The sequence below is a fragment of the Rhinopithecus roxellana genome, chromosome 15, assembly GCF_007565055.1.
Source record: "Rhinopithecus roxellana isolate Shanxi Qingling chromosome 15, ASM756505v1, whole genome shotgun sequence".
Classification (NCBI taxonomy): domain Eukaryota; kingdom Metazoa; phylum Chordata; class Mammalia; order Primates; family Cercopithecidae; genus Rhinopithecus; species Rhinopithecus roxellana.
Window position 1 is genome coordinate 33,141,982 of NC_044563.1, and position 12,986 is coordinate 33,154,967.

Genomic DNA, 12,986 nt, shown 5'->3' on the forward strand with positions numbered 1-12,986 from the left:
AAAAAAAAAAAAAAGAAATTTAAGCAAAGCAGATACATGTTGGGATGATAAATCTATAATGAGTTATAAAAGGAAACAAGGCTTGCTTTAGGAGAAATGTTTTAAACCTGAGACAAGGGAAAAAACATCTGGTCAACTGAGCAGATGTGAAATTCCTTTCCTCACACCGAAAACACATAGAATATTAGATAAAATGTATCATTTTTCTGACTGGGCGTGGTGGTTCCATATTTGCTCTGCTTTTTCCATTTGAAAACCCTGAACTGAGAAAATAACTCAGAAGCTGGTCCCAATTCATAGAATTCTGTAGGGGCCTGGCAGGGGCAACTTCAAAAGCAATCCTATTGGGTTTTGGTTGTTTTGGGTTTTTTTTTTTTTTTTTGACAAAATATCATGGACCTCTCGTGAGATAAACTCATCAGCAGAAATTGCAAAGTACTTAGCTATACACACTCCTTGAAGTCAACCAGTAGAAGCAACAAAATAAACTGAAAAACCAAATAGAGAAATCTTAAAGGAACTTTAAAAATCTATGTCTAAACTGTTAAAAGATAAAAAGGATTTCCCAAGAGAAAAAAAAAAAGAGAATTTGAAATAAAACAATAGAAATGCTAGAAAAAAAAATCATTGAAATGGAAAAAGCTCCATTCCTGCTACTGATTATTGGAATACTGGAAAATTTTCTTCATCATTCTGTGTCTTGGTTTCCCTATCTGTAAAATAAAGTAAAAATGCTTCCATATAATGTTATATTGAAAGCATTAAATTGGTAGTTCAAAAAATATTAGTCTCCAATCCATCTCCCTATCACTATATAGGTATAGTAGTAGCCAGATATTCTGTCTCAATTTTAAACACTATGTTCTATCTTGTCATCAAACCATAGAACCAGGTTTGGAGTTCATAAGAATATAGTAAACATGAATATGAAGTTCTGAAGAAAGCAGGGGAAGGGGAGGGAAGATGTGCCCAAAGCTGCCTGTATTTCTGGAGCATATGATTTAGTTACTGCTTTGCCTTGGAAGGCCCAGGGCAGTGGGGTGCACAGGACCCAGTCAGTATAGAATTGGGCCATGGCCTTCCCAGCCACCTTGGTTCCATCCTGGCTTATTTCCCATGTAAGTGTATGGGAAATTTCCCTGTGGAGTTGGGCAGAAAAGGCCTTACCTGATTGTCAGGTGCAGAGCTGTGGCTGAAATCTGAAGTCCCGTGAACTCAAGTGATCTAAGAGGATGCTGAAACACCCAGCTTAGTCTCCTCTGATCGCAGCACTGGAAGACCATGCATAGCAGTTTGGGAGTGAATCAACCCCCACAGTCTTTGTAAGTCCATTGTAAGTCCTGGTTTCTGCTTAACAACGGGACACTCTGTCTCTTACACGTGCATGCACATTCTCTCTCATTTACGTCTCTCATTTGCTTCCCTTTTTTATCCTCCCCTGTTCTCCTTCTGCCTCTTTCTTTTGCCTCCTCCCCTTCCTCATCCAAGTCCCTCTTCTCTGCTCATTTTTTAGGCCTTCCATCAACCCCTGTAGGCACGTTTCACCCTTGGGTGGCTCTTGGGCTAAAGACACTCCAGCATGCTCCCACAATGCTCTGCCACAGGGTTATCAATTCAAAAACAATCTTTAGTTTCCCTAGAAGGAATGAAGGCACTGCACCAGGTTAAATGCATACAAAATGCCCCAGTAACCATGGAGAAATGTGCATCTTAAAACCCTGACCTTACACCCAAGTCTTCGTAGATCTTGGCTCTGCTATATCCTGGTCTTATGATTAAAAAATGAGGCTAATGTTTCCTTGGGATGTATCTTTCAGATATAAGAGAGCAGAGACAGCAGCTTAACCAACTGAATGAGCTTCTTATCTCTATCCTACAAGGGATGTGGTAGCAGTGAAGACTACCCAGGATCATTGCTCCTTCTAAGAATGGGGGAAGGCATGGAGTGAATGAGTAGGGTCAGCCGACAGATTACTCCATTAGGTTTCAGCAAATATACCAAGTTGTTTATCCATTGCCCTCAGTACCCCTATGCATACCTGCAAGAGAGTGTCTTCATTTGCCATTGCAGAGCCAGAGAGATGCACAGTTGGACTGCCCTCAGACTAGAGGTACAACACAATTCCTATGGCTTTGACTCCCCTTGGGGTTTATTTTATGTTTAGTGAGTAGCACCAATTTTAGAGAATCAGTTACCAATAATTTACTCATTTTAATTAGGTTTGTATTTCTTTTATTTCCTTTTGAAAGTAACACATATTATGGGTTGATGTGGGTAGGGAGGTACGAGGAGAGAAACAAGAAAATAGAGGAAAAAATATGACTTGCATCCCCAGGAATCAAACAACCATGTTGACATCTCATATGTTTATTTTCAAAATGTTTCCTTACATACTTGAAGGCTTTTAAAAAGTGATTATTTAATTTTATATCCTGCCCTTTCTTTTCAACGTTATAGCATATATTTTCTCATCATTACGAACCGCTTTATAATTCTAAGTGCTTTTTAATGACTGCTTTTGAGATGGGGGTGTCACTACCTTACTCAGGTTGGAGTGCAGTTGCGCAGTCTCTGCTCACTTCCCAGGCTCAAGCGATTCTGCCACCTCAGCCTCCTGAGTAGCTGGGACCACAGGTGTGTACCACCATGCCCAGCTAATTTTTGAAATTTTTTTTTATAGAAGTGGGGTTTTGCCATGTTGCCCAGGCTGGTCTCAAATGCCTGAGTTTAGGTGATCCACCTGCCTAGGCCTCTCAAAGTGCTGGGGTTACAGGCTTGAACCACCATGCCTGGCCATAATGGTTTTTAATGAGTTATTTCTTTGATGGATATAACATAAGGTTATTTACGAAACCTTGCCCTGTTTTTGAAAAGGTGGGATGGTTCCACTTGCCGCTATTATAAATACTGCCACCCCAGGGCATAAAGACTAACAAGAATGCCTTGAGATTCTAGTATGCGTCAGGCCTTGGGCTGGGTTCTGGGAGAATATACATGATTCCTGATGTCAAGAATTTACAAGTTAGTTTGGGGGATAATGACATAATCCTAAATTAATCCTAAGCACTCTCCTTTTGTCCTTTCAGATAAGATGAAAATAATCGTAAATAATATTGAATTTTTTGTAAAAGAAAGCAGAACCAAGAAAGGATGTATATATTGATTGCAATTGATATATATAGCACATGTCTAGATTGACCAAGACAGAAAATGAATTGTTAATCATAGCAAATATTGGGGAGATTAAGTTCAAACAGCAACTGGTCTAATTTGAATTTTAGTTTTACCTGATAAATATCCAGTAACCAATACCAGACTATACATTTCCCCCATGTAATTTAAATGCACTGATTAGAGTTGATTATTTTTCATAAATCCGAAAATGTATAAACATTCTTTAGGAACATGTGCATTCAATTGCAACCAACATTGGTGGCTGATTAACTGAGTTGCAGTTCTGGCTTTATTTGCCTGTTGAGATCTACTCCCCCCCGCCTTTTTTTTTTTTATAATTACTTTGAAGTTCATGGAAAAGTATTCCAAAAGAGAATTGTGAAGTTCATGAAACTACAACATTTTTTGTTTGTTTGTTTGTTTGTTTGTTTGTTTTGAGACAGAGTCTTGCTCTGTTGCCCAGGCTGGAGTTAAAATAGTGCAATCTCAGCTCACTGCAACCTCTGCCTCCCTGGTTCAAGTGATTCTCCTGCCTCAGCCTCCCAAGTAGCTGGGATTACAGGCACCCATCACCACATCCAGATAATTTTTGTATTTTTAGTAGAGATGGGGTTTCACCATGTTGGCCAGGCTTGTCTCAAACTCCTGACCTAAGGTGATCCACCCGCTTCAGCCTCCTCAAGTGCTAGGATTACAAGCATGAGCCACGGACCTGGCCCCAGACTACAACAGATTTTAAAAAGAACATTACGATGATGGGTGTGTGTGTGAGTGAAGGGGTGTTACTGTAGAGCAGGGTGGGGTAAACACAGGTAATAGACTAGGAAACAGCCTATCTGAAAGATGCTTTGAAACACCAGAATTTTGGTATATTAGAATGAAGTGTGCATGTGCCAGAGAACCAAGTCCTTCCAAACTCAAGCGTTTGAAGTAATAATAGACCAGTGGGGACTTCTCCAGAGTCTGGGCAGGATGATTCTAGTGCTGCCTCTGTGCTGTAAGCAGGGATACATCTCACCACTTGTTTTCTTCTTTCAGATCGATGACCCCAACAGCAACCTTGAGGAGGCAATTAATGAGGCAGAGGCCATCACCTTTGTGAACAGCCTGGGAAGCAAGCAAGCCTTGAATACAGATTACCTTGATTCTGATTACCAAAGAGGACAGCTATACCCGTTCTCCCTTAGCAGTGATCTCCAGGTGGCCACATTTACTCTCACAAATTCAGCCCCAATGACTCAGTACTTCCAGGAACAGTGGTACGTGAATCTCCATAGCCTAATGGACCGGGCTTTGACCCCACAATGTGGCAGTGGGGAAGACCTATATATCCTCACAGGCACAGTGCCCTCAGACTACAGAGTTAAAGATAAAGTGGCAGTCCCTGAGTTCGTTTGGCTGGCGGCCTGTTGTGCTGTCCCTGGAGGTGGCTGGGCCATGGGCTTTGTCAAGCACACCCGGGACAGTGACATCATAGAAGATGTGATGGTAAAAGATCTTCAGAAACTGCTTCCATTTAACCCTCAGCTGTTTCAGAACAACTGTGGTGAAACTGAGCAAGACACAGAGAAAATGAAAAAAATCCTGGAAGTGGTTAACCAAGTCCAGGATGAAGAACGAATGGTGCAATCTCAAAAGACTTCTAGTCCCCTCTCTAGCACAAGGAGCAAGAGGTCTGCTCCGTTGCCTCCAGAGGCATCTGAGGGAAGTAGTACCTTTTTGGGAAAACTCATGGGCTTCATTGCTACCCCATTCATCAAGCTTTTTCAATTAATTTATTACCTTGTAGTAGCAATCCTGAAGAACATTGTCTATCTCCTGTGGTGTGTTACCAAGCAGGTGATTAATGGCATAGAAAGTTGTCTTTACCGCTTGGGGTCAGCCACCATCTCATACTTCATGGCCATTGGGGAAGAGTTGGTGAGCATTCCCTGGAAGGTGCTGAAGGTTGTGGCCAAAGTCATCAGGGCTATTCTCCGGATCCTTTGTTGTCTGCTGAAGGCCATTTGCCGAGTTCTGAGCATCCCTGTCCGTGTCCTTGTGGATGTGGCCACTTTCCCTGTGTATACCATGGGCGCTATTCCAATTGTATGCAAGGACATTGCACTGGGCCTTGGTGGCACTGTCTCACTGCTCTTTGACACTGCTTTTGGTACCCTGGGTGGCCTATTTCAGGTTGTTTTTAGTGTCTGCAAGCGGATTGGCTACAAGGTTACTTTTGATAATTCTGGGGAGTTATAAACTCAAAAAACTAATAGTATCCAGTCACAGTGAATTCGAAAGCTGGAATATTTTGTCTTTACAATGGGTTTCTGTTCACTGTCAGTTATCATTATATTTTGGCCTTTGGTGGGGACGTCTGCTTGTTTTTGCAAAAGAAGATGGCAGAATTTAGACTTGACAGAGTAGAAATGCTCAGGGTGAGATTAGGTGTAGTAATCTGCTGTTTACCTCCAGTTATGTGTGCGAACTCCCAAGCCACTAATAACTTCAGTTATGCACTCTGACATAGATGACCACCTGAAACGCACTGGTATTTATTTCTGATAATTAAAAATTACAGGGGAGGGAAGAATTAGAAAAAGAACAACTTTAAACCAAAGGTCTCTGAGAAAAGGACAAAGGGAGCTTGTTCTTCCCATTGCTTTTTGTGATTTAAGGCAAAACAGATAAAAAAAAATTCTGCAGCCAATTTCTCAGCATTTGCTTATCTTTCTCCCCAACTCAGCTGACCTTGGTGGAATGCAGATAATGCCTCTCTGTTGAAATGACTTTGTGGGGATGTAGAATTTTCTGTATCTCTTAGCTTTCCTTGGCTCTCAAGGATATGTACAGTTTTCATTTTCCTCCAAAGTTGAATTTTGCTACATTTTTCTTTTAGGTAATTATAAGCACTTTTTAAAAAATCATTTTTAGGTAATGGTAAGCATTTTATGCCAAATGTGGCGTAACAGAGTTTGAATTGAAGGGCAAAGTGTGTTTTTTTTTTTTTTTTTTTTTTTTTTTTTTTGCACCTTGAATGGTATAATACAGTCCTCTCAGGTGAAAAGAAGAGAAGAGAAGGTGGACAGCCCTGCTCTTAGTAGGTGCTGCAGATCCAAGGACATCTTTTGCCCAGCTTGGATTAACTTGACGTGTATCCCTGCCTGACAAGGTTGAACTGAAAGATCCATATGTTAAGCTAACATGAAAATTCATATTCTGCAACATACTAGATTTTTCTAATGCATTGAGTAAGTACCTAGTACAGTAAAAATACTCTGACTTATGTCCCTAAATGGTTGTTTTGGTACAACTATATAGAAAAGAGCCACAAAATAAAGATAAAAATTATTCTGGCCATCTCCGAAAAAATAAATAAAATATTTAAGAATAATTGTATCTTAGGAAATTATTTTTATAGTGTGTTTGAGGCTACAAACATAACTTCCCCATTAATACAAGTGAAATGTGAGAGCTCATTCTCAAAACATTTTTGATCAAGCACTTGTCATTTTAAATCTTGTGCTAAAAAATATAACAAGAGGGACCAAACTTTGCTTCCCACAATTGGGGTGGGATCATCTGGATTTTTCTGAATGTTTTAAAGAATTGCTGAGAGGTAGGAAACAGCCAAGTATGAAATACTGATCTTGGAGGTACAGCCCAGGATCAATCAGAAAGTTATATGCAAAAATTCAGGGTCCCAACAAGGAGAGAGAACATGTCAGCCATTTGCATGGGGTCGATGAATGAGAAACATGAGCATAGCAAGAGTTACATTTTGCAGAAAAATAGCAGAGTCACACCCAGAGTAGAACAGCAGCCAGCAAGCTGCCATCCTGATCGGTTTGTGGTGCAAGGTTAGGGAGTATGGGTACCACATGAGTCCGTGCTGGGGAGATATGCACCAGGCTTATCTAAGAAATTTAAAGCAGTATTTTACCAACACTTGTCTTAGGGAGCATAAAGTTTGGATGTCCCTTTATTTCAGCAGTGTGAAGGTAAAGGGTGAGGGTTTGACTTGATACTGATTGGTCAAGAATCCTGCTGGATAAAGAAAAGGAATTTTAGAAGTGACCAGAGGGACAGTCCAGCCAAACTATTATTTGATAAGGAACCGGAGGCCCCTTAGTTTCGTGGCTGAGAGCAGATTAGGAGCCAACATTGTTTGCACATGTCCCATCACACCTGGGATGTCAGACATGGGAAGTTCGTGCTATTATTCAGCTGCCTCCTTGGACCGTGGCAAGATTTCCTCATCCATCAAACAGACTCCAGGCCCTGACTAATCAGTTGGATTTGGCATGTGTGATGAAAACAATTAGCCGTCCACATACAACATTATGCTTACTGCATCCCAGGGAAACTTAATTCCCTCCTAGCACATATTTGCATACTGAAAGGCCCGAAAAGGGCATCCGTGGCAGCTTGAGCCCCTTAGCACCATGTAAGGAGCACAGCATCCAAACGGCTTCTTGAGAACCATTTGGGAATGTCTTCTTTTTCACATCCAATTGTTTAGTGTCTATTTATTCTTGCATGGCCTGTTTTGAAATCTAAAAAGGGACAATAAAGCAAAAAGTATCAGTAAGGTTAGGTGGCTGAGACCCACTGCCCTGAGCTACTAGTGTGGCTGTGCCCATGGGTCTCTGGAACCATCTGCATTGGACCTGAAGCCACAGCAGGTGGCTAGACTGCTCCCCTGTTCCTAATGAGCTACGCTGGGCTTTCAGGTAGAGGCTGGGGTTGATGAACCCCAACTCTGGCTTAAAGATCTTGCTGTGGCTCTGTTATGTTCTGAGGCCTTGGGATCAGCCTCTTCCTCATTATGGAGCTGATTTTCTAGTCTGTGGATGAGCTATGCCTTTGGACACTTCTCTTTTTCATTGTGCCTTTTGAATGTTGGCTTCTCACTCAGCATCAACCATTTCCACCTAAATGCAGACTAGGGAGTTGGGAGAAGGAACCAAAGTGCAGCACCCTACATTTATTCAGTCATTTGTTCATCTGTCAAACACGTATTTGGACATCAGGCTTGCAGAGATCAACAATGCATGGATTCCATCTTTGAGGAGTCAAAGCCTAATGGAGAGAACACGTAGTACAGTTGTACTTGTAACACATGAAGGACAAGTAAGTGCTGCAGTAAAGGTACTAATAGCATGTTCTTTGGAACAGAGGAAGAAAAACCACAAAACCATGGAAATTAGGGAAGCCTTTACAGAGGGTGTGACAAAAACTCAATTTGACATTTTCAAGCTATGTATAATGCTGTGCACCTTGCAGATGCTCAATAAAGTAATTATTGACAACTTTTTAGCAGTTCTGTAAAATATCTAAAAGGGGAGAATCCTAATGGTTGAAATGAGGCATGAGGACTGAATTTTTGCCATTTTCTTCTTGATCCACATTAATTCAAGCAGCTTCCAGTCATATCTGACTTTTGTTCATTTCTTTAAATGTTTGCATCATACATGAGAAAACAGAGAGAAATCTGGATCAGTGAAACAGGCCTTAGAACTATTTTTCAATGTTATTGCTCTGCAAAGTATTTGGGACAATAAGTGTTTTTGGTATCTTTCATAATTAAGCACCAAAGACTTACTGCTTCACTGAATCTGAATCGCAGAGAAAATTGTAGAACCACTTTTGTTTGTTTGTTTATTCATTTGGAAACTCCCACAGTGAGAGAAATTACAAGCAGTCTCTGATGGGGCCTGGTCCTCTCTGTGGCCTTTAGTCGGGTGATCCTCTGGGGTGGAGGTGGCAGTAATTCTTGGCTGCCTTCCTAGGGCGGGCAGCATCTTGCCCAAGCTCACCACAAAATATGTGTTTTTTCAAATGTTACACTACAAGCAATATAGTGTGGACTGCTTGCCTTTCATTAATGGGTTCTCAGTCTTCCCATTGTCTCTCTCTGTAGGTATTTTCCCCCAGGTCATGGATTGATGTCTAACAACACTACCCTCCAAGTCAATTTTTAAGCTTAAATTTCAACAAAGAAAGTGCTCATAACCACTTGTAATCCTCAATTATCCACGGTGAGGAGGTGGATGTAAGATGACTTTCGGAGGTCAGTACTTCCTTGTGGTTAAGAGCGCACACTGCAGAGTCAAAATGATGTAGGCACAAATCCTGGCCTCCCCACCTATTGTGTGATCTTCGGCAAGTTACTCACCTTGGCTTTCTCATCTTTACAATTATGAGTACCTACCTCAGAGGGTTGCTATGAGCATTAAACGAGTTAATGAACATAAAGCATTCATCACTTACCATGCTTGGCACGTGGTAAATGCCCAGCAAATGTTAAATTGTTGTTGCCAGATCTATGGTGGGCAATGATATTTATACTACTTGGACAAAATTGGTTTGATGGTGCCTTGGAGGTCAGGATGTTTCTAGATCAACGCTGTAAGAACCAGGATCAAAGTATGGTCTGGGAGTCAAAGTCATGAATGAAAATGAAACAAGCCAGAACCTCATCAGTGGTGTCCATGAATCTGAAGGTACAAGTGAGGGTTGGACCTGGAGTCTCAAAAGAGGAGGGTCAGAAAACTGAAACTCAACATGTGTCCAGCACTATTTTATTCAGTTTTATTTCATAATCAAGCCTCCAAAATCCAAACGCATTGTCAGCATCTGCTTTGAAGGTAAGCACTGCAGGTAGGATGAGGCAACCCAAAGATGGCACTGAGAAAGAGGCAGAGCCTCTTGGACGCTGTGCCTAGTGAGTGTGGGTTGGTGGGGGAAAGGCAAGTGATCATTCTGGTACAGGGCCTTGGGGTTAACTAGTTTTAGTTGCCCTATGACGCTTTTGGGGTAGTCTTCAAACCTTTGTGAGATTTAATTCCTTATCTATAAAATGTGGGTAATAAAAATATCACCCCATAGGGCTTTTGTAAAGATCAAGTGAAATCAGCTTTGTAAACTACTAACTATCATAAAAATATAAAGATTCATAGTTATAAGTTTCCAAGGTTGGTCCTATTTCTTTAAAAATTGGTTCATACTTCCATTTTTTAAAAGGTGAGTAGATGTGAATAAAAATTAAAGTGGTTATTCAGAAAGCGTAAATGGCTTAGTCAGAAATTGGGTTTGACAATAAATATTGAACATTATGTCTTGGGAACTTAAGATCCTCAGAATGCTGCCTCATCCAACTTTAAGTCCTACTTTCTTAAAACCCAATCAATCCCATTTTCAGTAGATTTCTCCACATACCTCATGTCCATTTGCTTTCCTCCTGTCTGGGTCGGCTGAATCATTGAAATGAGTAATAGGCACTGAAATGAAAGACACCGTATGAGTCTTGTAAAACCTGAAAAGAAACAAATGTGAGGCAGTGAACAGTCCTGGTGAGTCTCTGAGAACTGGCAGAAGCTGCCTAGACCGCCCCTGGCAGCCTGCACACTGAAGGCCAGCCCAGGCCTGCTACTGACATCTGTCCCTGAGAACATCAGACAGCAGCTTCTGGGCTTTAGTTTATTTAGGCTGTACCAAGTGTGTGTTTCTCCAGCATACGTGCTGATTTGGCATATCCAGATGTGTTATGTTTACTGCATTTAGAAGGAAACTTCCAGGGAAATAGAAGTCTCAGAAGTGAGGAAGAGGCAGACTTGTGTAAAGGGGAGAGTGCACCCGGAAAACAGGAGCCCTGAGTTTCCCTCCTCTGAGTTACTGTACATTTTCTGGATGTCATCATTGGTATATTTGCAAAACAAGAAGAGAGGGGCCATCTCTAGGGTCTTCTCAAATTTCAGGCAATAAATCCTCACTTTTCAACAAGTACTGTCATATATTTGGGTCACAGAGATTCTGATTGAGTTCTATCAACTTATCTCTCCTATATCTGAGAGTTACCAAAAGTCAGAGAAATTCCCTGCGACATTATCAGGAAGGACAGCGACTGATTTGTCCTGAAAAATAAAAATAATTATTTTTATTATTATCATCATCAGCATTTCTTCTCCCCAGACTTAGAGAATGAATTAGCAGGGTTGCTTTTAGGTGGTGGCCAGCGTAAGAGTAAGAAATATTAGTAATGTTCCTGGCTTCTATTTAACTCCCTCAGTAGCCTGAAGTGTTGCCAGAAGTCTCACCACTTATCACTCTTCCTGTAGGCTAGGAAAACACAAATAATCTGAAAGAAGTGAACATTGCGTCAATGCTAGCAACTTAGGGTAAATGATTTTATGAAATCCTTCCTACTAGCTGGGAACAGTTCTACACGCAAGTAATTGTTTTGATTGGTAAGAGGTGTGGTGGGAACACCATACTGAGAGTCAGGAGGTGCCTGTCTTAGACCAGCACCCTGTGGAACTGGAGCCTTACCCCAAGTGAGCCCTTTATTGTAAGGGCCGGAGACAAAGTGAAGGACCCTGTAAGATCTTAGAAATAAGGCCACAGAATTTCTCTCTAAATGTCTAATATTAGATCAGTCCATAATGGATCAAAGTAGAAATGTACACCTGAAAGAAACAACAAGGGTGTTGGGCGTATTGCACTCATAACCAGTGGTGTGCTGGTAAATGTTGAACCACCAGCTTTCTGTGTTTGCGGGGAGAGCACCCTGATTTGTAATGTTTGCCAGTTTCTGTGATGTCAATATTTCCATCATAGCTGATGTCAAGCTGCCAATGTGACATCACTGAAAGCAGCATTGGGAAGGTAGGTACACAGCCTGTGCTCCTGAGCTGATGCAAGTCACTGGGAATGTCATCATTGGTACCACCCATGCCACTACTTCATCATCCAATTGAGTGCATAAGGTACACAGAAGGAATATTTCCAGCAGAAAAGGAGTTGAACAGCTATAGTATGGCAGAGGAAGGAAAATCACTGAGACTGCCCTTTTGAGTACTATCTGGGAGAGAGGAAGGCTTGACAATCTGAACTTTACATATTTTGAAATCCAAAGGCTACATCCCCAACCCTGTAAAATAAATTTATAAGGTTATTTTAGCTCAATGCCATTAAACAATAACTTATCTAATGCCTCATTTTCCATCCTGTTCCAGTCAAACAAGCTTCTGCTCATGGCCTGGCTTTCTTTCTTTCTTTTTTATTATTATACTTTAAGTTCTAGGGTACATGTGCACAACGTGCAGGTTTGATACATAGGTATACATGTGTCATGTTGGTTTGCTGCACCCATCAACTCGTCATTTACTTTAGGTATTTCTCCTAATGCTATCCCTCCCCCAGCCCCCCACTCCCCCAACAGGCCCCAGGGTGTGATGTTCCTTGTCCTATATCCAAGTGTTCTCTTTGTTCAATTCCCACCTATGAGTGAGAACATGTGGTGTTTGGTTTTTTGTCCTTGCGATAGTTTGCTGAGAATGATGGTTTCCAGCTTCATCCATGTCCCTGCAAAGGACATGAACTCATCCTTTTTTATGACTGCATAGTATTCCGTGGTGTATATGTGCCACATTTTCTTAATCCAGTCTGTCATTGATGGACATTTGGGTTGGTTCCAAGTTTTTGCTGTTGTGACTAGTGCTCATGACCTGGCTTTCTATGTTAGTTTGCCTCTATGGACCAAGTACACTGAACATACAGATTTCAAACTCTCTTGACAATGCTATAGTAAAGCAACTTGAACAAGTGGTTTTTGATTATGTTTTGGCTTCCTGTGTAGCTTAAGAACATAATGTACATAAGATGATAATGGGAGTGCTGCAGTCTATATATCAGCTCCATTTTTAATGTAAATTAATAAAATGCCATTGTAGTGTTGTCCTTAATCTCTTGTGTGTCCTAGCATGAATCCTTTTCTTAGAGCCTTATTGCTTCCAGAAGCTCAGCAGGGCCCACATCTGAGCTTTCA

The 12,986-nt window shown here is 41.2% G+C and overlaps 1 protein-coding gene across 2 annotated transcripts in view; it reads left to right on the top strand.

The window, feature by feature from the left end:
• ENDOD1 (endonuclease domain containing 1) overlaps nucleotides 1-8,476 on the top strand; it is a 42,576-nt gene extending 34,100 nt beyond the window's left edge. Inside the window, exons 1-2 of one of the 2 annotated variants that reach the window (XM_010358690.2) lie at nucleotides 1,836-2,111; nucleotides 4,214-8,476. In XM_010358690.2, coding sequence (XP_010356992.2) covers nucleotides 1,950-2,111; nucleotides 4,214-5,416 — 1,365 coding nt within the window. In that variant the 5' untranslated portion in view covers nucleotides 1,836-1,949 and the 3' untranslated portion in view covers nucleotides 5,417-8,476. Of the gene's footprint in view, nucleotides 1-1,835; nucleotides 2,112-4,213 lie in introns of those variants that run through there. The other variant, XM_010358689.2, reaches the window with a different exon arrangement.
• Nucleotides 8,477-12,986: the final 4,510 nt, after the last annotated feature.